Source organism: Tympanuchus pallidicinctus, unplaced genomic scaffold (genome assembly GCF_026119805.1).
Source record: "Tympanuchus pallidicinctus isolate F22 unplaced genomic scaffold, pur_lepc_1.0 scaffold32, whole genome shotgun sequence".
NCBI lineage: Eukaryota > Metazoa > Chordata > Aves > Galliformes > Phasianidae > Tympanuchus > Tympanuchus pallidicinctus.
Window position 1 is genome coordinate 502,256 of NW_026294750.1, and position 23,823 is coordinate 526,078.

Below are 23,823 nucleotides of genomic sequence, written 5' to 3' on the forward strand. Positions count from 1 at the left end.
CTGGGGCTCCTTCTCAGGTCTCTCAGTAGCTCTGTCATCTCACCTGAGAAAGGACACCAACTCCTCCATGCCTTGTGCAAAAATATTGGTGCAGCCCAAGCGCAGCAATGCGGGGATCAGGCAGAGCAGGAGGGGGCCGGGCATTGCTCCCTGCAACACAGCACAGAGCTCTGGGGGAGCAGCACAGCCCCTCCTGCCTCATCCCCAAAAGAAGGAATAATTGTGCACCACTATTCCAGGCTGGGGACGTGGGGACCATCACCACAGGAACGCATCTCTAATGCACCAAATGCACGACCTGAGCATCCCGGGTGTGATTTGGAGCTGCAGTGAATCAAAGGGCCTTTTTTTCTTTTAGAGATGGTCGAGTGGTTGCAATTGGGCAGCTAAAAACTGGTTCATGCCAGCAGTGCAGCGGGAATTGGATGCAATATTTTGTGTGCTGTGGGCTGGGAGAGGTCAGAACCTTCATGCAAGGGATGCACAGGGGATGCAGCACCAAAGGGTCTCATCACCTTTGGTCCAACACCTATGTCCTGGTCGGATGGTGACCAGCTGCTGTAGCGTGTCACCTTCCCTTCAATCTGCTCCTTGCAAACCAGTCTATGCCCAGGGAACTCCTGGCTGTGTGTTGGGAGGTGCTGGCAGCCCTGGGAGGTCCCTGCTCCCTGCTGCAGAGCACTGCACAGCTCATCTCACACTGAAGCTCTGCAGTGTAAGGGCATCTCCTCCCCGAGGGTCCCAAACGGCCCCGAGCCTCAGGCAGGGACACACTGCTGTTCCTCTGAGCTGAGCAATCCCTGTGCAGGGAACTGCACGGTACTGTGCAAAGAGCTGCACAACCCTGATGGAAAGAGCTGGCGTAAGGAAACGCACGGCACCTTGCAAGGAGCTGCACCACCCTGGTGCAAGAGCGTCTGGAAACCCGACGCTCGGCAGGAAATCACGCACAGAACGCCGCCGCTGTGGCCGAGGCGGGGACTCCAAGTCCCGGCAGGCAGCGCTGCCCCGCTCCGGACTACAGATCCCGGCGTGCTGCGGTGCGGGCCGTGCTGAGCCGGGCCGGGCCGGGCGGGCAGTGCTGCCCTCCTTTGGCACGGGAGCAGCGGAGGCCGCGGCCGGCAGTGGAACCGGGCCGGGCCGGGCAGAGCCGAGCAGAGCCGAGCAGAGCCGGGCCGCCCCGCGCTGCCGCCCCGCGGGGTTCCGCGTTCCCTCCGCCCGCAGCCGCGGGGTGAGTTGCGGGGCTGGGGAGCGGGAGGGGGGCGATGGGGGGCGGGCTGTGCTTCCCGGCACCGGAGCGAACTTGTGTTGGTTTGTTTCCTCTCGGTTTGCTTATATATGTATATATATATGTATATACATAGAGAGAGAGAGTGTTTATTTTTTATGCTTATTTTTCACCTCCCCCCCCTTCCCTCCCCCCTCCTTTTTCCTCCTTCTCTTTAAATAACAACGGGGAGCAGCGCCGTTTCCATAACGCTCTCGCGGGGCCGCACCACCGCTTTATTTTTAATGGGGGGTGAAGGGGGAAGCGGTTGCGCTCCGTGCACGGCGGTGTCCCTTGCCCACCCCCCCAATACGCACACATAGGGAAACTGAGGCACAGATGCTCGGCCCGCGGTGCCCCCTCGCACGGGACCGCTCGCAGTTTTGGGGGTCGAACCCCTCCCGGGATGATGGGGGGGAGGGGGGGGGCAGAGGGCGGCCCCCCCGGGGTCACAGCGCTTTATGGGGGGGTGGGGGGGTACGCACACACAGGGGGCTGCGGTCCCCTCCGCTGTATTCGCGGGTGAATTGCGGAGTGGGAAGGATTGCGACAGCCCCGCTGAGTCAGGAGGGGGGGGGGGGGGAGGGGGGGAATTTTCTCTGTTTAAAAACAAAAAAATGAAGAAAAAAGGAGAAAGTGTGGCGGTTATTGTCGCGCTGTGCCGACATGCTTAAATAACGCCGTGCGGGGCCGGACGGGCGGGGCTGCGGGAAGCGCTGCGGGGCGCCGTTCCTGCCCTGGGAAACGGGCTGTTTGCACGGAGGATTTTTTTGGGAGGGTTCCCCCCCACGCCCCCCTTTCGCCCCCCTCGTTTCGCTCTCCCCTGCCACGGCTGCTCCGCTGCAGGGCCGCGCTGTTTGGGGGGGGGGAGGGGGGAGCACGAACTGAACTGGGAAACACTGTGCTCAGCTCCGGGACGGGCAATGAGCTGAGTTGTGAGGAATGGGACGCGCTGTGCTGAGCTCCCGGGGGGGACGCATGCTGTATTGAGTTCTGGGGGGGGACCCAGTGCAGAGCTTTGGGGTTGATGGGACCCTATGCTGAGCCTTGGGAGGGGGGGGCTCACAGTGCTGAGTCCTGGGGGGTCACCTTGTGCTGAACTGTAATGTGGGGATGGACCCTGTGCTGAGATATTGGGGGGTGGCACACTGTGCTGAGCCATGGAGGGGGCACACTATGTGGAGTTCTGGGAGTGGGACCCTATGCTGAGCTATGGGGGGGACACGCATTGTGCTGAGCTTGGGGATGGGGGAGGAGACCCGATGTGCTGATCTCTGGGGGGGGGGCTGCGCTGAGCTCTGTGGGGTGGGACTCTGCATAGATCTCGGGGGGCACCCTGCAGGGTGTGGGCTGTGCAGTGGGGCTCAGAGCACCGTGTGGCAGTGAGCAGCACGTGCTGACCCCACTGTTTTCGGAGGGATGCTGCCATTACCTCCCGCCCTTATCAGGAGGAAACTGCTTGGGGTGGGGTCGGGGTGGGGTGACCCCATATCCGGGTGTTTTGGGGCACGGTTGCACTGCCACTGTGTTCTTTCCTTTCTGTGCTGTGAGCTGCTGGCCTGTGTCCTCTGCTGTGCTGAGGTTTCCGCGATGCTCTCAGCGCAGAGGGGGGATCTCAGGCATGCGGAGCAGTGACACATCACAGCAGGGCACCTCCGGGGCTGGGGAGGGCACAGTGGGGATGCACCCCCCAAAAATACAGGTGCACTGCAGGCAGCAGCGCCCGCCCCACAGCTCTCGGTGGTCTTGGTGTGTGCATCTCTGTCCTCATGTGGGTATTGTCCCCTGGGGAGCCCTATGGTTGTGGTGCTGTGATGCTGACCTGTAGTGGCTGCATTGTCCCCTGCTCTGTTTGCTCTGGGGGCTGGCAGTGTGCATCCTGGCACGGGGCATCCAGCAGCAGCTGTAGGAGACACGTCTGCATCCCCTCACTGGTCCAACAGCCTTCGCTGTGCCACCTGGGCCCGAGCCCCACTCACTGGGGTGTTGTCCCTCCCCCCGTCCCACAGCCTGAGATCTCTTGTAGTTAAATCAGTGCAACTTTCTCACTGGATAAACCTGAAAGGCCCCGACGTCGCCCTTTTTTCCCTTCCTTACTGCATGCATGACATTAATGAAAGTGATTTACCTCTTGAATGAACAGCTGTGGAGCTGAAGGCAGTGAAGAAGCGCTTCCTGCTGGCTGTGCCCTCTCTCTTGCCCTGCTCCTCTCCCCATCCTTTCGCAGCGCTGTGCTGGGGACACCTTGGTTGTAAATTCCCCTCTTGGCACAGGGCTGAGCCTCAGGTGCAGTTTGTGCAGCTGCTGTGCTGCCTCTCGGGTGCCAGAATGCATGGCCGGGTGGTGGGAGCAGGATGGGAGCGGGGGCCCTGGGAGCAGGAGCTGTTCCTGATGTCGGATGCTCCGGGATGGGCTGTCTACAGGGGATGGTGGCTTTGACACAGACCGAGGAGGAATGGCACAGGGTGAGGAGAGTGCATTGGGCTGCGTGCCCTGCTTATGGCTCACAGCGTGGGGTCAGGTTGGTCCTGGCAGCACCCAACACAGCTGGCACTGCTCTGCTCCCCGCTCCAGGCCGCAGGCTGCAGCTCCCCGCTCCCGCTGCAGGCGAAGATTTCACTTGGATAAACCCAGCCTGCTGGGGCAGCGCCTCTCAGCTGCTCCGTGCCCAAACCGGTGTGACCGTGGTGTGGGGCTGAGAAACTGCTGCAGGACGGGGCTGCCTTCACAGCGGGGCTCCGCGCGTGACCTTCGCAGAGCACGTGGGACCCACATCCCTGCTGCGGTGAGCGGCTGTGAGTGGGGCTGGTGTCAGGGAGAGCCCCGGGCCCTGGGCAGGACATGGCACAGCCTGTCCCTGTCGTGTTTATTGCTGGGGCTGGAGAACAGCTGCAGCTCTGGGCTGGGGCGGCCGCGGCGTGGGGCGGCCGGTTTGGTTACATGAGGCTCCGGGACGCGGCTCCAGGCGGGACGTGGCGTATTTATAAATGTTCCTCCTGGGAGCCGGGAGGGGGGTGGGAAGGGCTGGGGTTGGGGGTGGGCTGGCAGTGCCCCGGGGGGCACTGGAGTGTGGTCACCCCTTTCTCAGCACTGCGGTGGTTCGGGGCAGCCCTGCAATGTGGGGTTTGGGGAGGTGGCGCGTTGTGTCTGCTCTGCGTGCACCCCAAGGTGTGGAGCTGGGGACAGCGCTGTGCTGCCAGGTTCCCCTATTGCTTATTGATGCACTTTGCCAAGTAACCCCAAGGCAGCAGCACCCTGCGGTTGTTTGGGGTCCCCCAGGATGGGCTCCGCTCTGCTTTTTGGAGCCCAGTTCCTCCTTGTCCTCCCCCCACCCCAGGGCCTCCCCAAGGTCACGCCATTCTCCTCTCTCCGCTGCGGATGGATCACTCAGCCCAGGTGGTGCCAGGCACTGCTGTTGGCTCGTCTTCACCCTAGGAACGTCCTTCTGCCTGTTAATGCTTTTATTTTTAATTGCCTCCCTGCTCGGATGGGATGGGATGGGAGGGGAGGGCAGGAACTTGTCGGCTCGGGCTGTGCGCGGGCGGGCTGTGAATTCCCGCGGCGGTCAGTCGGACAGTGATGTTTCAATCAGTGCTGCACTCTTGCAGCTTTGGCTCTGCTCTGGAGGCAGCGGCGAGGTTCCAGCAGTGCCCGCAGGGTTGGTTCACAGAACCACCGTCCTGTTGTGCCAGCCACTGTCTGGTGCCGCCTCGCACCTTTTGGGGTGAAGGAGCGGGGCGTTATGAACCCCATAGAAGTTAACTGCACGTACCGGTGGGAACGCAGCTCCTGTGGGTGCCCTTGGTGCCACCTCAGCCTTGCTGTGATGAGGAATGCGCAGCCCTGGCTCAAACATTGATGCTTTTTGGTCCCCAACAGCTCCTCGCTGGGGTGAGGGCTCCTGGAGTGCCGCTGTCACCCACAGCTCCGTTAATGTTTTTACTGCACTAAATATCTGGGCTGCTTCCAAGAGCAGCATTTAACGCATGGAAGGGAAAACATTTGGCCTCTGACCCACGCGCCTGTTAACAGCGCCGTGGTCCACATTGCTGAAATGCCGGGGCTAAAAACAGTGCTGGTGACTCAGTTGCTCACTGGTGTTGTCAACTGACTCCGGGTGCGATGTGCCAAGTTCCCCCCTTCGCCTTCTCCCTTTCAGGGCTGCATGCTGGGGCTGGGGCTCCGCCATCCACCTGCTGCTCCATCTCCGAGGGCACTGCTGTGCTCTGGGAACGGCGCTGCTCCCCCTTCTTACCTCCCACCCTCAACCTCGAGGGCTGGGTGGGCACGGGACCTTTGGTTCAGCCTCGAGCAGAGCTGTGTTGGTGCTGGATCAGTGTGCTTAGGGCTGAGGGTGGTTTGAGCACAGGGTGTTTCTAAGGATGGAGAGTGCCACGCTCACCTCCAGACCCCATCCCAGGACATGCAGTGCACAGAGCAGAGCCGTGCTCCTCCATGTGCTGATGAAGACGAAGGGCCCTGACCTTCCTCCCACCAGGTGCCAGTGTCACCCGACCCAACAGCAGCCACACAGCCAAGCTGGGATGAGGGGAGGCAGTGGGCCAGTCCCAGCTGTATGGCAGCTGCCAGGTGCCAGCCTGCATTGCTGGCAGCATGGCATGGAGGTGGCACAGTCTCCCTGGGGGCTCGCCCGTGGGGCTGCAGGGAGGTGTGTGTGCAGCATCCCACGGGGTTGATGGGGATGCTGGAGCTGCAGCTGGTCTCATGGTGGAATGCAGCCCTATGGGTGCTGTGAGCACAAAGGGGAGGTGGTACCAGGAGGCTTTGTAGAAGGAGGGGATGTGGGGCATCACCCACGCGTCCTTGTCGACCTCCAGCTTTGTCAGGGCCGCGTTGGCTGGAGGCAGCATGGCTGTCCTGGTGCAGTGCTCAGTGGGAGGGGGACCCCCAGTGCCAATCCCTCAGAGGGCAGCGGCAGCATCTGTCCCTGCGCCCGTGCTTGCAGGAGGAGATGTCACCCGAGGGGCTGCGTGGGGCAGAGCCAAAAGCGGGCGGCAGTGGCGGCGTCTATTTTTGTCCCTCTCTGCCCTGCTGGTGTTGCTGACTGCAGCACGGCACTGAGCACAGCGAGTGGCTCCGGGGCCTTTTTTGCAACTTCCTCCGCCCGCGCTGCTGTCACGTTAAAAGCAGGGTCCTAAAAATGAGGAACCACGGAGCCGGGCAGGGCAGGGAGGAGTGCGGAGCAGCTGTGACCGGCCAGTCCTGGTGTCCGGAGACCCCCTAAACCCCCCCATCGCCCCCTACCCAGGTAATGCTTTCCCCTTCCCGCCTGGCCCTGGCGGCTGTGCGGGTGTGGGGTCGGCTGGGTGCCATCGTTGCCACTCTGCACCCAGAACAAGGCTGCAGCAAAGCCATGGGGTGGGAGCAGGGAGCGCCTGGTGCTGCAGGAGCGCATCCCAGTGGGGGCCGAGCGGCGCTGTGCCCCCCCACATCACCCGCAGTGCTGCCATGGGGCCAGGCTGGGGCATGTAGGGGGGTTTCTTGCCCTCTGCCCCCCACATCTGCCCCACACCAACACGTTGAAAAATCAGAACCAGGAAGGAAGGCTCGGCAGGCACCCGCAGCAAGGAGCAGAGCTGCTTTCACTTCTTCCTTCTCCATTTCCTTTTCTCAGCACTCGTGCTTGTCAGTGGAGCAGCACTGGGGCTGGGGGCTGCTCACTTCCCTGACTTGCCTGGGGTCGGGGCTGCCTGCGTGCCGGGCTCTGCGCTGAGGCAGAGGGGTGCAGCAGTGCGGCGTTGCTCCCTCTGCTCCTCCACGTTTCTGCTGAGGAGGAGATGCCGTGCTTGCTGCGTGCACTGCTGGCAGTGTGGGTGCTGCTTTGCTGCAGAGGGCAGCCTGATCCTTCCAGGGGCTGCATCTGAAAGCTGCCCTGTGGCACATTTTATTTTTAATCCCCGCTTCTTAAGCTGCTTCACTTTGCCATCCAGGCTCTCCTGAGCCCAGAGGCGCACTTGGGGATGGGGCAGCGGTGGCACTGGGAGCAGGGTGATCCTGGCTGCCTGTCCCCTGCGTGTGTTGTAGAGCAGCACCGCGGTGGCACGGCCGAGCACACAGCAGTTGCTGAGCAGCCGATGCCGGCTCCTTTATCAGCTGTTGTCTGCGGCCGCTGAGGGGCCAAAGGGCAGCGCTGGGGCCGCGCACAGTGCCGCAGGGTCGGTGTCGCCGGGGCAGCTCCGGCCGCAGTGATTGCTGAGTGCTGCCGGGGTGAGGGAGGGGCAGGCTGCTGAAATAACACCCCCGGAGGAGAAGCGAGGAAGGGCCAGAAATAACCGTGTTGCTGCAGCGTGCTGGAGGTGCTGGGAAGGGAGAGAAATCCCCGTGCTCTGGCCCTGCTGCTTCTGGGGCCGGGAGCCGAGGCACGCTGCCCCTTCTCGGGCGTTGGGGTGCAGTGCTGTTGTTGTGGGGCTCTGCTTGTCCCTCGAGGAGACCCCTGGGGTGGCTCTGCAGGGTTTGCTGCCCAGGTTGTGTCTCCTGTGGTGCATCTCTACTGTGCACCTGGCAGGGCAGTGTGTTCCCCCCAGCCCTCCCTATATTTCCCCCCAGCCGTCTCTCCGTCCCTCCCGCTCTCTGTGCCCCCCACCACCCCTTTCCATCTCCAGCTCTGCCCTCCACTTGGTGAGCGACGCACTCTGCCCATCCCTACAGTAACAGGAATCCCAGACACGGTCCAGTTGAGGCAGGATGCGTCCCCAGGGTGGGAGGTGTCCCTGGGGTGGGTGCTGGGCAGTGCCAGTCCTGCAGTGCTGCCCTGGTCCCCGTCCCACCCCAAGGTCTCCCTCCTGCTCTGGGCTCCCACTGGGGCTGATTCAGAGTGAAAGCAGAAGCTGCCGGCTGCCCTGGGGGGGTGAAGCCAAGCAGAACCCAATGGGTTATTTTAAACCTGACCTAATTTCCCACCCTTCTCCTTATTGCTTGCCGGGGCAGAGCCCCACTCTGACCACCTTCCCCATCCCTTCTCTACAGATACAGGGCTTTCCACAGGTGGACAAGGAGCACTTTTTGCTCCCACTGCCCCCACTGTCTGCAAAGGGGCAACTGGGGGGGTCCTACAGCCCGGCAGGTTGGGGGGAGCGGTGCCATGGGGTGAGCAGTGCTATGGGATGGGTGGTGCTGTGGGGTGGGCAGTGCTATGGGATGGATGATGCTGTGGGGAGGGCAGTGCTATGGGTTGGGTGGTGCTGTGGGGTGGGCAGTGCTATGGGATGGGTGGTGCTGTGGGGTGGCAGTGCTATGGGTTGGGTGGTGCTGTGGGGTGGGCAGTGCTATGGGATGGGTGGTGCTGTGGGGTGGCAGTGCTGTGCCATGGATGGCAGCCTCCTGCCTCCCATTTTCTGAGAGGCGCCCTGGGAGCCTCAGAGTGCTCTGAGCAAGGCAGATCTGCTCTCCCTGCACACTTTGGGGGACGAGGTGCCCGAGATGCTGGCTACTTGTTGGTCACCTTCCTGCTGCTGCTCTCCCTGTGCTGTCACTCCACTCCTAGCCAAGGAAGCAGCTTACTGGGGCATGAGGCCATGTGGAGCTGCTTGCTTGGAAAAGGGTGGATGATCCCAAAGGTTCCCCTTGAAATCCTATCCGTCCGTCCCCTGGTGCTAACACATCCCAGAAAACACCATTGTCTGGGGCCAGTGCTTTTACCCCTCTAGCTCTGGCTGTTTGGATGGTTTACCCAAAGTCCTGGCTGTCCTCTGAGGCCTTCCTTCTTGCCTTGCAGTCAGCATTTGGGGTTATGGTGTCCCTCGTGTGCATGAGCTGTGTTGTGTCCCCTCTGCCTCGTGTTGCTTACTGCAGGCCGTCGTGGCCCCTCTGGCTCCCACCAGCCCCTAGGGATGCTGCTCATCCCACATCCCCCCGCTCCGAAGCTCCATCTGATGCCTGTCCCAGGCTCCTCCCATCCCCCTTCGGATGGGCCACCATGTCTAATTAATTACCTTCCTCTTGCCGTTCAATAGCTGGCTCTTGATCCATGTAATCGTATTTCTGTCCATGCTGGCTTGATTTAATTTCCCCCTTAGGATATTGTGTGGCACTGTGTATCAGATGCCTCTCCGAAGCCCTGGTGTGTTGTCCCCACCGTGCCCCCTTTGTCTGCAATTACGCATTGTATTTAAACAGCAGAGCCCTCCAGATCTGACTGGCTGTAAACCAGAGCCTGGATGCCCGGCTGTGCTCCGTATGCTGCGAGAGGGGATGGGGACTCTGCACAGCCCCAGTCCCACACAGCAGCTCCGTGCCCCCATCTGAGCCCCACGTGGCAACTTGGCACCGTGGTTTGCAGCGCTTCACACCCCTGACAGGTCGCCCCACAGCTGTCCCCTCACCCCATGGCTGTTCCCTTTCCCAGCAGCCCTGTCCCCTGCTCTCCCCGGGCCGCCATCCCCTTTGTGCAGGGGAACAAGGGCTGTGCTGTGTGTCCCTGCACCCCGCTCGCGTGCCGGCCCTGCACAAAGCCGCGTTGTTTGCCCGTGCTGCTGGGTGCAGTGCCTGGCACCACGCTGCCTTCTCTGCCCAGCCCTCCTTCGCTTTCTTGTTCTGATTTGGGCTGCTCCTGGCATCTGGCTTGTTGCTCTTGCTTTGTGCTGTGTTTCAGTGTTGGTGGCTCAGAGAGCTCCTGCAGATGCCCATCTGAGCTTCTTGGGCTCAAAGACCCGCCGTGCTCCATCTCCTCCAGGCTGTCCCCACGTGCCCTGTCCCCTCCTCCCTCGCTGTGCCCCGGGGAGCTGCAGGCAGAGCTGTCTGTCATTGGAGTCTGACTCACCCGCATTCAGGCGGTGCTCAGTGCCCGGATGGCGGCACGCAGACTGGAGGCTCTGTTGCCCCAACATAGTGAAGTCGGATGCGGGGCCGCTCCTGCAGCTCAGGCAGAGCACACAAGGCATGCCTGCTCCCTCCCTGCGCCTCAGTTTCCCTACCATTGTTCCTGATGCACAGCATTTCCCCCTCCCTCCTTGCAGGGTCACCTCTGTGCCTGGCCTGCATCCCACCGCCCCGCTGCACCATGGCGTCCCGCATCGGGCTGCGGATGGAGCTGATGAAGCAGCAAGCACAGCAGGAGGCCGAGCGGGAGCGCGCTCAGCAGCAGCTGATGATGAACTACATGCAGCAGCAGCGCATGCCGGTGGCCTCCACCCCCGCCATCAACACCCCCATCCACTACCAGTCCCCACCGCCCGTGCCTGGAGAGGTCCTCAAGGTATGGTGCTGGGGGGGTGGGATGCGGGGACCCCCCGGCGGTGCAGGGCTGCTGATGGGTTTTGCCCACGCAGGTGCAGTCCTACCTGGAGAACCCCACCACCTACCACCTGCAGAAGTCACGGGACAAGAAGGTTCAGGCGTATCTCTCTGAGACCTATGGGAACAAGTTTGCTGCCCACGTCAGCCCTGCCAGCCACTCGCCAAAGCCGCCCCCGGCTGCGTCCCCCAGCGTCCGGCCCGGCCACGTCTTGTCCTCCTCGGCGGGCAACAGTGCGCCCAACAGCCCCATGGCCATGCTCAACATCGGCTCCAACCCTGAGCGGGAGGTGAGGAGGGGCCGCTGGGGGCACAGCCGCCCCAGAGGAGCCCGCTGACAACCTGATGCCTTTCCTTTTCAGTTTGATGAGGTCATTGATGACATCATGCGCCTGGACGATGTTCTGGGCTATATGAACCCTGAGGTCCACATGCCCAACACGGTGAGTCCGGGGAGGTGGCTGTCCTCCAGCCCTGACCCTGCAGCAGTGCTGGAGCTCGTGGCTGCTCTCATCCCGGCAGGAAATCGCCCACACAGAGCAGCCCACGTCCCTCGGCTCTGCTGCCCCATGTGTCATCGTGCCAGTGGGCAGCAGGCACCAGAGCAGCCCCAGGGGAGAGATGGGACAAGTGGGATGGCCCCATTGACATGGGGCTGGGAAGGAAATCTCCCTTCTGCAGCTGCCAGAGCCAGTTCTTCAGCTTCTGCTCCTCTTCAATGACAGTTTGCAGCGCTTATAAAATACTAGAGAGGCAGGAGGAGAACATGGCGGGGGAGGTCTGGAGTCAGGAGGGCTTTGCTGCTCGCTGTGTCTCAACCCTGGCCAGGTCTGTCCAGCAGCGGTGCTGTGATGTGGGGCTCATCCTGCTGGGCCCTCCTTGTCTGCTGGGCCCTCCTCAGCTGTGATTCATCTGTCGCATTTGTGATGCTGGCTGTGGGAGGGCACCAGCTGTGCCCTTTGAAGTCCTGTTTTTCTTTGCTGCTCTGATTATAGCTATTTTAAGTGCCGAGGAAGGCAATTAGAGCTGCCTTGTCTGCGCACTTGCGTCCAAGAGGCCGAGGAGCTGGGCTTGAACCCCGATCCCACAGCTGGGTCTGTCTCCTGGCCCCGGAGCTTACCTGCCTGTCCCTTTGGTTTTCAGCTGCCAATGTCCAGCAGTCACATGAATGTCTATAGTGGGGACCCCCAGGTGACCGCCTCTCTCGTTGGTGTCACCAGCAGCTCCTGCCCCGCCGAGCTCACCCAGAAGAGAGAGCTGACAGGTACGTCCCCAGACCTGGGTATGTCCCCAGCACCGGGTTTAGTTCCTGGCCCCAGAGCACGGTGGGGAACTGCAGTGGCAGCAAGGACTGGGGTTGGCCAGGGCGACCCTGTCCATGTGGGCATAGAGGATGGTTCTGGGGGATGCTGATGGGGCAAGGTGCAGCCTCATCCCCTCTGGATGACACTGTGGGCCTCCATTTCAGATGCTGAAAGCCGAGCCCTGGCAAAGGAGCGCCAGAAGAAAGACAATCACAACCTGAGTGAGTTGGGTGCTGGCCGCCCATGGGTGGCATGGTGTTACCTCTCTGACCTCAGCACTCTTTTTCCTCCTTCCTCCTCTCTCCAAGCTGAGTCCTCTTCCCATCTCATCTCACTCTTAGGGAGATACCCCCATAGCCACTTCTTTCCCAGCTCTGCAAAGCACTCATGGTGCAGAGGGCACCCTGTTGTTGTTCCCTTTAGCATGGGGGGAAGGTTGGATGGGTGCTGACTGGGGTGGGAGCTGGACTGGAGGGCATCGAGGTGCTCCCCCTCCTCACTGCTCTCCTCTCTTCTCGCCCCGCAGTTGAGAGGCGGCGAAGGTTTAACATCAATGACCGCATCAAGGAGCTGGGGATGCTGATCCCCAAGGCCAATGACCTGTATGTATCCCTGGTTTCTGTGGGGCTGGGATAGCAGTGGGCATTGTGTTCCTCGCCCTGTGGCAAGAGGTGCTATTTTGGGGAGCAAACAGTTGCAGGTGCCAAGCTCTTTTTCCATCCTGCTCCACAGGGACGTGCGCTGGAACAAAGGGACGATCCTGAAAGCTTCTGTGGACTACATCAAGAGGATGCAGAAGGACCTGCAGAGATCGCGGGACCTGGAGAACCACTCTCGGCGGCTGGAGATGACAAACAAGCAGCTGCTACTCCGCATCCAGGTGAGTTTCCTTCTGCTCTTCCCTCCTGCTTTCTCCAGCCTCTGAAACATTTCAGTCCAGCGTGCCAGGCTCTCTCTTCTAGGCTGACAGGTCACCAGGCAGCTGGGGTGCGCATTGTCCTGATCTGCAGGGGTGTTCCAGACTTTTCCTTAGTCTCCTTCCCAATGAGCTTCACGGTCCCTCTGTCCTCTTTTGCCTTCAGTTTCTGTGCCTTCCTCCTTCCCTGCTGCCTCCATGGATGCCCACCTACCGTGTCCCTGCGTGCTGTGTCCCTAAGCACCACATCCCCATATGCTCTGTCCCCGTGTGCCGTGTCCCACCCAAGTCCTCTGTTGCAGGAGCTGGAGATGCAGGCGCGCGTGCACGGGCTGCCCACCTCCTCGCCCTCAGGTGTCAACGTGGCTGAGCTGGCTCAGCAGGTGGTCAAGCAAGAGGCCGGTGCAGATGAGGGGATGCTGCCCCCCCCGGACCCTGAGTCACAGCCGGTGCTGCCTCCACCGCCGCAGTCTCCTTACCACCAGCTGGACTTTACCCACAGCCTGAGCTTTGACGACGGCTCCCAGGGCTTCCCGGACAGCCTGGAACCCGGCCACAGCGCTTCCTTCCCTTCCCTATCCAAGAAGGAGCTGGACTTGATGCTGCTGCAGGACACCATGCTGCCCCTGGCCTCCGACCCCCTGTTCTCGGCCGTGTCCCCTGAGGCCTCCAAGGCCAGCAGTCGCCGGAGCAGCTTCAGCATGGAGGACGCAGACATGCTGTGACGAGGAGCTGCGCCCGCGCTGGGGGCGAGGACTGGGCCTTCGAGTTTGGTTAGTGAAGTCACGGGGCACTCTTCCTCCTGGGGGAGGAGCCCGTCCTGCTGAGCACTTGAATCTACATAGGAGTACATTTTCTCTATGCAACGGGGGTCTCGCTTCAAGGCTCACCGGGTACCACCATGTCTTTTGCAAGCTTTTTTGTTGCCCAGAGCTGGAGCCAACCTTCTTGGCTTGCCGTGGCGTTGGCCTGGCTGCAGCTTTTCCAGCCAGGCAGCATGATCTCGGCTGCTTCGCCTCCCACCGTGTCCCTGCTGTGCTCCCTGTGTGGGCTCGGAGCTCCACGTCCTGGGTGTGATGCTCACAGCTCTCCGCCTCGCTGCCCCCTCCCAGTGTTCCCCTGCAGTGCCACTGATGGCTTTGTCACAGTGTCACCTCCCTGCTGGGGCTCCTCCTGACAGTGCCTCCCCAGGGCAGTGAGGAGAAGCGGTGCTCCAGTGGAGCAAGCAAATTCCCAGGGCATGGGAGGGGATGTCCTATGGAATTTTGTCGCTTCGATGTCGTGGAGGTCCAGCAGCACTGTGTCCATCAGCCTCCACCCCACAGAAGTGCCTCTGCCCTGAAACACCACACTATGCTCTCAGCTCGGGAGCAGCATGTGGTTTTGATGCTGATTCTTTGCATGCATACTTAGAGCCAACGTCCTGCCCTGCATCAGCGTGGCAGCCATGCTAGGGGGGGATCTGTGCCCATTGCTAAACCTGAGCATCACTTCTCGTTCCACTGTTGGCAGCATGCTCCCAGCCTCACCGGTGGGGCTGTGAGGTGTTGGTCATTGCTTCCCTGGCAGCAGGGGGGGGGAGCTGGGGGTACGAGGGGGAAAAGTGAAAAATACTGCACTGATCTGTGAAGCGCAAAGGGGAGCAGCAGGGAAGGCTGCATGGAGCCCTCTGCAGCGCCCCATCACAGCGCAGCGCTGTGGGGCTGGGGGGAGGTTGGGTGTTGGAGAGCAGGAACCTGTGTGGGGGTCAGCGTGTGCCCTGTTCCACCATGAGGATGGGGAGCAGTGGGGTGAGGCGGGGAAGGGATGTGTGAGCCAGCTCCCGAGGGAGAGGTGCCTGTGTGGTGTGGAGGGTGGGGGGAAGTGTGGAGGGTGGGGGGAGAGGAGGGAAGGGGCAGAGATGGCAGCAGGGCTGGCAGGGGCCAGTGGAGTTGGGGCTGTTTCAACCTGTGTGTTCACCGGAGGCCTTTGGGCATCACTGCCATTAGTGCCTGCAAAGACAGAGCTCCTCCAGGATGGGACAGCGGCCCTCCAGGGTGAGACAACGTCCTCCAGGATGGATCAGGGGTCCTCCAGGGCGGGATGATGTCCTCCAGGATGGTTGTGCCAGGCCCTCCTGCTGCTGGGGGCATCTCCCAGTGCGTGAGCAAGCAGCTGTGGATTATTGTTATTTTTTAAATCTTTTTTGGAGGTTTTGTTTGTTGTTTTTTTTTGTTTTGTTTTGTTTTATTTTTTAATGCACTGTGCTCTGATTAAAAAAAAAAAAAAAAAAGAAATTTTACTACTGTTTTATAAAGAAATGTATAAAAGAATGAACTGGAATGGAAGAAGAATCATTAAAATATATTTATTTACGACATACTGGAGCACCGTGGCGTGGGCTGTTTCTCCTGGGGGCACTCGGAGCTGTGCTCCTGCAGTCGTGTCGGGGCTGCATCCCCATTTCTCCTAGGGTTGGATTTTGGGGTGCTGGACCTCCAATTAGCATTCTGCTGGTTAATTAGAGCCTTGGGAAGGGCAGGTATGTGTGGTGGTGGGCGGCGTTGGGTGGGGGTACCCCTGGGTGCGATGTGCTGCCCCCTCTGCTCCCAGCGCTGCTGGGTTAAGCACACACACGCACAGGGAAAGAGAAATATAAAGAAATCCTGCCTTAAAATAGGCTTCCCTGGGTGGAAAATCGCAGGGGCTGATCTTGGAAACTTCATTAAAGGGAAAAGGGGAAAAGCGAGAGAGGAGTTGGAGGGGGGGGAAGGAGGGGCTCAGAGACTGGGAAAAAAGAACCCACCCTGATTTATCTGGGGAGCGTGAGCACTAAATAGAGAACAGTGCCTGAAGTGTGAATGATTTCCTATATTAACACAGAGAAAAACTGATAGCCTTTTCATGTCAGGAGAACAGCATGGGGGGGGGGGGGTGACATTGTTCCATCTCTGGGTTTGCTCACTCTTTATCAGGCAGAGATCAAAATTTATTCCCAGGATGAGGCCCGCGGCCCGGCTGAGGCCCTAGAGATTTTTAAGGGCCTAATTAAGAAAACAGGATGAAAATGGCGAAATAAGAGGGCAATTTACTTCTTGCAGAATAGGGAGATCAAATCAACTTATGAGCAATTAATGTGCACAAGGAGAGAATAAAGGGATGCTGGGATATGGTAGAGGGCCTCATTTTAATGACATGCTCTGGTGTTGGCATAGAGGATTACTCTGAAGGTCAGATGTAGATTGAAACGACCTTGCAGATTCTTAACCCTCCTTCCAATTAACAGAACCAACTCAGAAATGCAAAAGACCCCGGCTTGGAGCACTGTCATCCCTTTATGTTCAGAAGGGAGAAAAAAAAAACATCATAAAGGAGAGAGAGGACGAAAGGGGGTTTCCTTCGCTGAAACAACAGCTGCTGGAGACGGAGCTGGGGCGGGCGGGAGAGAAGGGCTCTTAATTACAGCATGTGAGCCACCCACTGAACAGAGCAGTGCCAGCACTGCCAGTGGGTGCAGGGGAGGAGGGGCTGCAGGGCTGTGATGAGCTGCGACCGGGCTCTGCTGTGGGGCCAGGGTGGGAGGGAGGATGGATGGATGGGTGGGTGGATGGATGGATGGATGGGTGAGTGAGTGGATGGACAGACGGATGGATAGCTGGGTGGCTGGATGGGTGGATGGGTGGATCGATGAATGGACAGACAGGTGGAGAGATGGGTGGGTGGATGGGTTGGTGAGTGGATGGATGGATGGACAGATGGATGGATAGATAGTGGGTGGGTGGATGGGTGGATGGATGGATGGATGGATGGACAGACAGATGGGTGGGTGGATTGGTGGACGGGTGGGTGGATGGATGAACAGACAGACAGACGGATAGATGGGTGGCTGGACAGGTGGATAGGTGGGTGGCTGGATAGATGGACAGACAAATGGGTAGGTGGGTGGCTGGATGGGTGGCTGGATGGGTTGGTGAGTGAGTGGATGGATGGACAGACAGGTGGATCGATGGGTGGGAGGATGAGTAGGTGCATGGTTGGACAGATGGATGGATGGATGGACAGATGAATGGATGGAGGGATGGATGGATGGATGGATGGATGGATGGATGGATGGATGGATGGATGGATGAGTGGATGGACGGACACATGGATAAACAGATGGTTAAATGGACAGGTGGATGGATGGATGGATGGGTGGGTGGGTGGATGGACAGAGAGATGGACAGACAGAAGGATAGTTGGGTAGATGCATGGATGGATAGGTAAATGGGTGGATGGATGGGGGGGGTGGGTGGACAGCAATAGTGCTGGGTTGCAGGCTCACAGGTGCTCCTCATTCAGGTCATCATCAAAGCATCTTCAGCACACACTGGGGTCTTGGAGGATGTCCTCAATCACACTCTGCCCCTCCTGCACCAACCGAGCTGCAAGTGTCCCATCGGAGTGGGACCAGATGGGCCTTAAAGGTCCCTTCCAACCCAAACCATTCTATGAGTCCTCAGTGGTTCCACTTGCACTCTTTGGCACATTTTTCCATTACCCCATGCAGTGTGAAGTTGTTGTTTTTCGGGTGGATCCTAAGCAGCACTGGGGGTGGCTGCACCCTCCGGATGAGGGACTGCGCGCTGGACCTTCGGGGGCAGCCACGTCCCGACGTCTCTCACCCGGGGAGGTCTGGCTGTGTCCGCGCCATCCGAGCGCACCGCGGGGTCCCGCAGGGCTGGGATGGGGTTGCGGTGGGGGACGCGGCGCCGAGTGCTGGGCAGGAGCAGAGAGGCTGCACAGGGCCCGAGCAGCCACCAGAGAGAGCCAGACTGTTGCTGGAGAAAGCCGCTCCGTGCCGAGCCCGGCCGTGCCGCCGGGTCCCCGCTCGCGGTCAGCTGCCTCTGGTCCGTAGGGTTCAGAAGGGTTTGCTGTGCTACCGAGCAGAGGGAATGCAGATATCTCTTGAGGGGCTGCTGCTGCTTTCGGCTCGAGATTTGGGAACTGCCAGGAACTGCGTCCCAGTTGCTGGGACTTGATGGCCCCAGAGATCAGCGCCGATGTGCTGCCTGCAAGCAGGGTCATCTCCTGCTTGAGCTCAGCCTGTGCCTGGTGTGCTGCTCTCTGCCCTCCTGGGGTGGGTTTTGGTGAGCCCACGAGGGAACCAGCTGGAGCAGCTCTCTTCTGATGCCCTCAGTGCTGCCAGCAAGTCAGCTCACCCAGCACTTCCAGTCTCTTAAAACTGCAAATACAACTTTCTGAGAGCTCTGAATGCCCTTCCTCTGGGCTGAGCTACAAAACAGTGCAGCAGATCTGTGGGCTCCAGGATGGGATAAAGCCCTCTGCCATGCATGGCTGGGGGTGGGATGTGGCCGTGTGCCCTGCTGTGCCGGGCCTGGTTTGGGGTCTGCCCAGTGCTGGTCAAACTGCATTTGTCTGAGGATGGGTTTCCTTCTAAAGAGCTTCCTGACTCCCTCGGTGCCATCCTTCACATGCAGACAGACAGACTTATGCTGTTGGCATTCCAGACAATGTTCTGCAAGAAGATCCTTTGGAAGGAGTGAAATACTTTAATGAAACCTTAATGAAACAGAAGATGGGCTTTATCCTGACGCCAGCCCAGCACCCCAGGAGCGCGCTGCTCAGCAAGCAGGGCAGCCCTGCCCCATGAAGGGAGCAGAGGAGCAGTGTGAAGCCTACAGGAGGAACTGATCTGGGGGCTTCCCCTGCCCCACCCCACACCTTGGGATGGGTGTGGGGCTCTGCAGCATTGCTGGCCCACAACCAGCCGGGCCTGCAGTCTGGAAGCCATCCCCTGTCTTGCTGCCGGGCTGTTGCTGAGTTTTCCTTCCCCCATCTCCCCTCATTTCCTTTCTGGCTCTCACTGAGCTCCTTCTGTGGTTTCAGCTCTGCTCCTTCCCCACCTGAAGCCCCAACACTGCGCCGGTGACGTCAGCTGGGGTTGTTGTGGCAACGGTTGGGATGAGGTCAGAGGGAAGGGATGGTTTTTTCAGGTGGGGAGCAGGCTCTGTGGCTGCCTTGGCTTCGAGAACCCAATGCAGCTTTGTGCAAGCAAATCCTAGCGTGCAAAAAAGAGGGAGAGACTGGAAAACCTGTGATGTCTGTCCAAATATCGCTTCCAGTGAGAAAGGGGTCCCTGACTTTGAAGGGTAACTCCCTGGGTGCCTTTGGCTGCTGTTTTTCTGCCAGCAGCTTGTTAAAGCTATGGGGATGGTTTAATCTCCATTGGGATGTTTGGTGCCGCAGCAGGAGTGGCTGTGTGCCCTGAGCCAAGGGGCAGAGAGTGGGGACAGAGGGATGGGGAATGCTGGGAGGGGCTGTGCTGGGAAACAGACCTGGGAAGAGGAAAAGGCAGTGCAGGCAGAATGCAGCTCCCTCCTGGAGAAGGACGCTGAGAGTCCGTGCCTCGGTTCCTCTGCAGCCTGGATGACGATGCCCAAGAGACACAGCGGTGCTCACTTCAACGCAGGGCAGCTGGTGGGGGGCAAATTCCCTGGGTCTGAGCCCTGCAGAGCCAAAGCGCAGCTCCTGGCTGTGCTCCTGGGCCCCAGTGAGGGGCAGAGCAGCAGAACTTGTGCCTTTGGCCTCAGCTGGAGCCGAGCAGCCCTCCCTGCCCTTCTCCATGGCCCTACCAAGGCCGGCAGCTCTGTCCCACGGTCCCAGGAGGGCTGGGGAGCAGCAGCAGCAGGATGTTCCATGCCGGCTGCTGAACACAGCGTGGACCAGTTGAGGAGCACATGGGGGTGCTGGGATCTCAGGATCCAGGCTGAGATTGACAGCACTCAATTTGTGCCAACGTTTAGAACCCTGTTGGAAGGAAACCCAGTCCAGTTTGTTCAGGGACCTCAGGGAGGTGGGATTCCTCATCCCAAGCCCCCGTTTTGGGCTCATGTATCTCTCAGGCCGCAGTGCAGCCCTTCTGCCTCTTCCCCTGCGCTTCTGAGCTGCTTTAATCAGCTCATAGTTTTCATTTCATGCCTTTCTCGCTCTCCTTTTTGAGGGGGCAGTGAAATTTATACAATATTTAAGCAGCATAGTGGAGTCCTGGAAGATATTATTAATGTAAAAGGGACAGGCTGGAAATGCACTTGAACCTGGTTACAATTAGAGGGTGATTTTTCTAAAGGTCAATGAATTCAGATAATATCCACAGGGGGGAAAAGAAATTTAATACCTTTTTAGTGAATTAATTAATTATAATATTATATCGGCTTGGGGTTCTTTTCCAGAGTGATTAAGGGAACGATCTGTCTTCGGAGAGGCTGGGGGGTGTCAGTGAGCTGAAGACTGACAGAGGGGCAGGGAGAGGGGGAGAGTTTAATGTGAGGATAATGGAGCCTTTTCTTCCCTTTAAAAACTTGCTGCATTTCCAAGGCCGCGTGATTCCGCCTGCTGGCCCGGACCTTTCTTTGCTGTCTCTCTGTTGGAGGGATTATTTTGTATTTTTGTCTTTCCAGAGCTGTTTTGGGTGCTTGGATGATGGGCATGGAGAGGGGCAGTCAGACTTGCTGCTGTCCCATTGCTGTGTCACTGGGAGGCACTGGGAGGCACTGGGAGTTGCGGTGCTGCTCCTGCAGCACTGGGTTATCTGCAGCCCGAGTGAGGCTGGAATTTACACTCTCAGCTAATCCAGCCAGCCCCAGAAATTAATTACGGCCTTGTACATTAAAAATTAACATAACCTTTCTGGATATATGTTCTTACAGCACAGGAGTGGGCTGGAGTCCCTCAGCCGCCTGCGATAGGAGCTGCTTTTCTTCTAATTGTTCTCCCCCCTCGCCCCACTTTTTAAAGATGTGGGCTTCTGAAGCCGTTAATCACAGTAAAGTTTAGGAGGTTTTAATTGTGTTCTGTCCCAGCTGCAGGGAAGGGCTGGGAGGGAAGGGGTGCACAGTGTGCGCTCAGGTGGGCACACGCAGGTACCAAAATCCAGCAGGGTTTGGGCATTACCCACAGCTCAGCCCTGGGGAGATGGGTTGGAAGAAGCACCGCTGCCTAATTGCTCTGCAATCCCTATCATCCCCTGTGCAGACGTGGTTCCAGCAGAGGGTGGTGAAGAGGAAAGTCAAGGTGGCTCGAACCAACACTTCATGGGCATCCAACAAGACGTGCGCTGTGTGCTGGGGGGGATTTGGTCTCTTGTGCCCCAGCAACACATCCCTGTGCTTCTGTCCACTCTGTGTGTGGGGCTCTGTGTTCCACCCCACCTCCCTGCTCCAAAGCCCTCCCATGGAGCAACACCTCCCAGGAAGCCCATCCAACCCAAGCGCCATACGGATCCTGCCCAGTTCCCTCCTTCTCCATTGTCTCCAATGGGACAAAGCCCTTCCAGGCCGCGGTCACATCTTCTCTTTCCCTCCTCTCCTTCCCATCTCTTCTCCTTCACCCCCCTTTCCATCACACCAGCCCTTCCTTTCCTCCTTCCCCCCTCAACCCCACCACCTCCCTCAGCCCGCGCCTGTCGAGAGCCGCCTTGCTCCCATTGTGCTATCTTTGGGTCCTAAATTAAAATTTATGACATCTTGAAATGAGCAGTGAGGGTAATTTTGCTTCTGAGCGAAGATGCTAATGAGTCCCCTTAATGGCGTGAATAAGGAGTTGACGGGTCGTGTGTCACTTTGCGCAGCCCGTGCTGGTGGTGTAATGGCCGCAGTAAGTGTCTGTAATTATACCCTGTCTCACTGTATTTTGGCAGCCGTTGTGGGAGAGCAGGCGGCTCTGCGTGTACAAGGCAGGGGGGAGAGAAGGGAAAAATCCCAGCCCCTCCCGTGCTTCCTGGGCTCGGCCCCCACCCGGAGCTTTGATGGAGCTCTCCTGCCTCTTCGTCTCCCCTTTGGAACAAGGTCACAAACCCATGAGACCCAATCCCCGAGTATCTCAGTCCCCGTGTATCCCCATCTGCATTCATCTCCACTCCCACCTGTTCACATCCCCACAAATCCACGTCCTTGCACATCCCCATCCTCGTGTGTCCCCATCCCTGCACATCCCCAACCACCCCATCAGGGCTGCAGCACCACGTGGGGATGGCGCTGAGCTGTTGGACCCGAGCGGGGACAGCCCTGCATGGCACCATGGGCGACACGTGGTCTGTCCCCACCAGCCCCCAAAACAATGTCCTGGCTCTGCTCAGGAGTTGAACTTTGCTTCCAAAAGCACAGACATTCTGAAAGCTTTGGTCTGACAAAGCAGCCCGTTCCATGGGTCACCTCACCTCAAGGCTCCCTGCGGTCACAGAGCTCCATGTCCACAGTGCAGCCCACCTCTCCTCGGCAATCCCCAAGAAAAGGGCTGTGGGCTGCTGGTGGATCCATCAGGCACACTTCCCCTGGGCTGTGCTTTTGTTTGGGTGCTTTTTGAGATACGCAGGTGCTGCTGCAACACCTTGATTCACAACCAGGCCACGCACTGCCAACTGTATGTGAAAGCAGTGGGTGAAACCCAAACAGCAGCAGCAAGATCCTCAGCCAGGCTCAATACAGCAGCACTGGGGAGCATGCAGCCCCATGGTTTGTGTGCTTGGGGGTAACAGCAGATGGGAGAAAGTGCTGCAGCAAGGATGGGGTGATGGCACAGCTGAGCTCGTGAGCCTTTGGCACACTGTGGGTTGCAGAGTAGAGTGAGGCTGGCTCTTCTTGCATTTTGGGACTCGTGAGCCTTTGAGCTGCTGCAGAAGGATGATTTATGCACTGCTGAGCACGTTCTTGGAGGATTTTTTTCTGTAGGTGGGATTATTGTATGAGCTCCTCCTGAAATCCTGAGAGCCCTGTGTGTATTTCTGCCTTTCCTCCCCCTGCCTTGTCCCAGGGTGAGGAATTTTGTGCAATCCCAGCCCTGTCCCAGAGCTGCAGGACTCCTTACCAGGGGTGCTGCAGGTGTTGGGAATGGGAGTTATTTGCCCCAAGTCTCCACTCTGCTCTGCCACCAGCGTCAGATCTTTGTTGGAACCCCATAGCAATGACAGGAGGCTCTGCAGCTCTGCTGAGATACAAGTCAGGCTCTGGGCATGGGCGCATCGCTGTCATCTTCAGAGAGGAGGAGGGCTGAGGATAAAAGTGCTGAGTGCCCCAAACGCCGCAGCTGCAGGGCTGTGGGCTTCACAAGGAGCTGGGGGGGCTGGGGAGCTGTGCAGGGCTGTCCCCAGGTCCCCAGCTGCTGGGTGATGCTGGCAGAGGGCTGCCTGCCCCATAGAGCCCGGGGCGGGGGGGGGTTCCAGCACAGCTGAATGCTGCCATGTCATCAGAGCATCGATAGGAGCAGGGATCTGAGTGGCAGCGTGGAAGGACAACATCAATAAAGTGCAGAGAGCTGTGAGCAGTGAGGGGAGGGCTGGCAGCAGGCTGCTGCCTCACACCACCGAGATCAGGGCCATTGAAATATTGAAGTACTTGCATATAAACTGCGCTTTCAAGTATTTTTGACAAGGGTACTAATTAAATCTTAATTGACATTGCACTAATTAGCTTCTTAATTACATGGAACCACGTAATTAGCAGCACACTCTCTGCTAATTGTTAATTAGGAAAACCAGGCTTCCCCTTATGCCCACCCCCCCTCGCAGTCCCTCCCCTCTTGTTGTCACTTTTAACTAAAGAGCCTCTGGTGGGATGAGGAGGAGGAAGGGGTGGCTGTGCTCCCAGCACACTGAGATTGGAACAGGGATGCGTGGCTCCAGGTGAGCTTGGGCAGAGATGGGGACACGCATCTGTGTGCACACCTTGGATTGAAGTGCTGTGGGCACGGAGTGCTTGTTAGGGATTGTTAATGGCAAGGATGGGTGAGTGGCATCCCTGCACTTGGGGACAGCCACACGCTGGTGCTCTCCTGCGCTTTGGTCTCAGCACTGCAGCATCGCTGGGTCAACCTGCTATGGCCTCAGGGAGGTGGTGATGGTGGTGGTGAGCCCCCATACCAAAATACTGCCCTAACTTTTGCTGCTTCCTCAGGATGCTGCCTGCACGTAGCATCCTGCCTGGGCTCCAGGCCCTGCTGTGCTGCTGTTCCACCCAAGGATCCCATCAGGCTGCTGGTGCTGCTTTGTGACCCCTTGTCCCACAGCAATGTGGTCAATGGAGAAAACTTCTCTCTTTTGGCAAATCCAT

General features: G+C 58.9%; 1 protein-coding gene across 3 annotated transcripts; it reads left to right on the forward strand.

Annotated features, from left to right (window-relative positions):
* The first annotated feature begins 1,083 nt into the window (after positions 1 to 1,083).
* On the forward strand, positions 1,084 to 15,100 carry TFEB (transcription factor EB). Of its 3 annotated transcripts, none has more exons than XM_052698382.1 (9): positions 1,084 to 1,231; positions 10,243 to 10,481; positions 10,555 to 10,809; positions 10,882 to 10,962; positions 11,663 to 11,783; positions 11,988 to 12,044; positions 12,350 to 12,425; positions 12,556 to 12,703; positions 13,042 to 15,100. In XM_052698382.1, the coding sequence occupies exons 2-9, from the start codon at positions 10,287 to 10,289 to the stop codon at positions 13,462 to 13,464; spliced, it is 1,356 nt and encodes a 451-aa protein (XP_052554342.1). In that variant the 5' UTR covers positions 1,084 to 1,231; positions 10,243 to 10,286; the 3' UTR covers positions 13,465 to 15,100. The 3 variants fall into 3 exon arrangements, with proteins under 3 accessions (XP_052554342.1, XP_052554341.1, XP_052554339.1); XM_052698381.1 differs by lacking the exon at positions 1,084 to 1,231 and adding an exon at positions 4,772 to 6,536; XM_052698379.1 differs by lacking the exon at positions 1,084 to 1,231 and having other exon boundaries at positions 8,573 to 10,481.
* Positions 15,101 to 23,823: the final 8,723 nt, after the last annotated feature.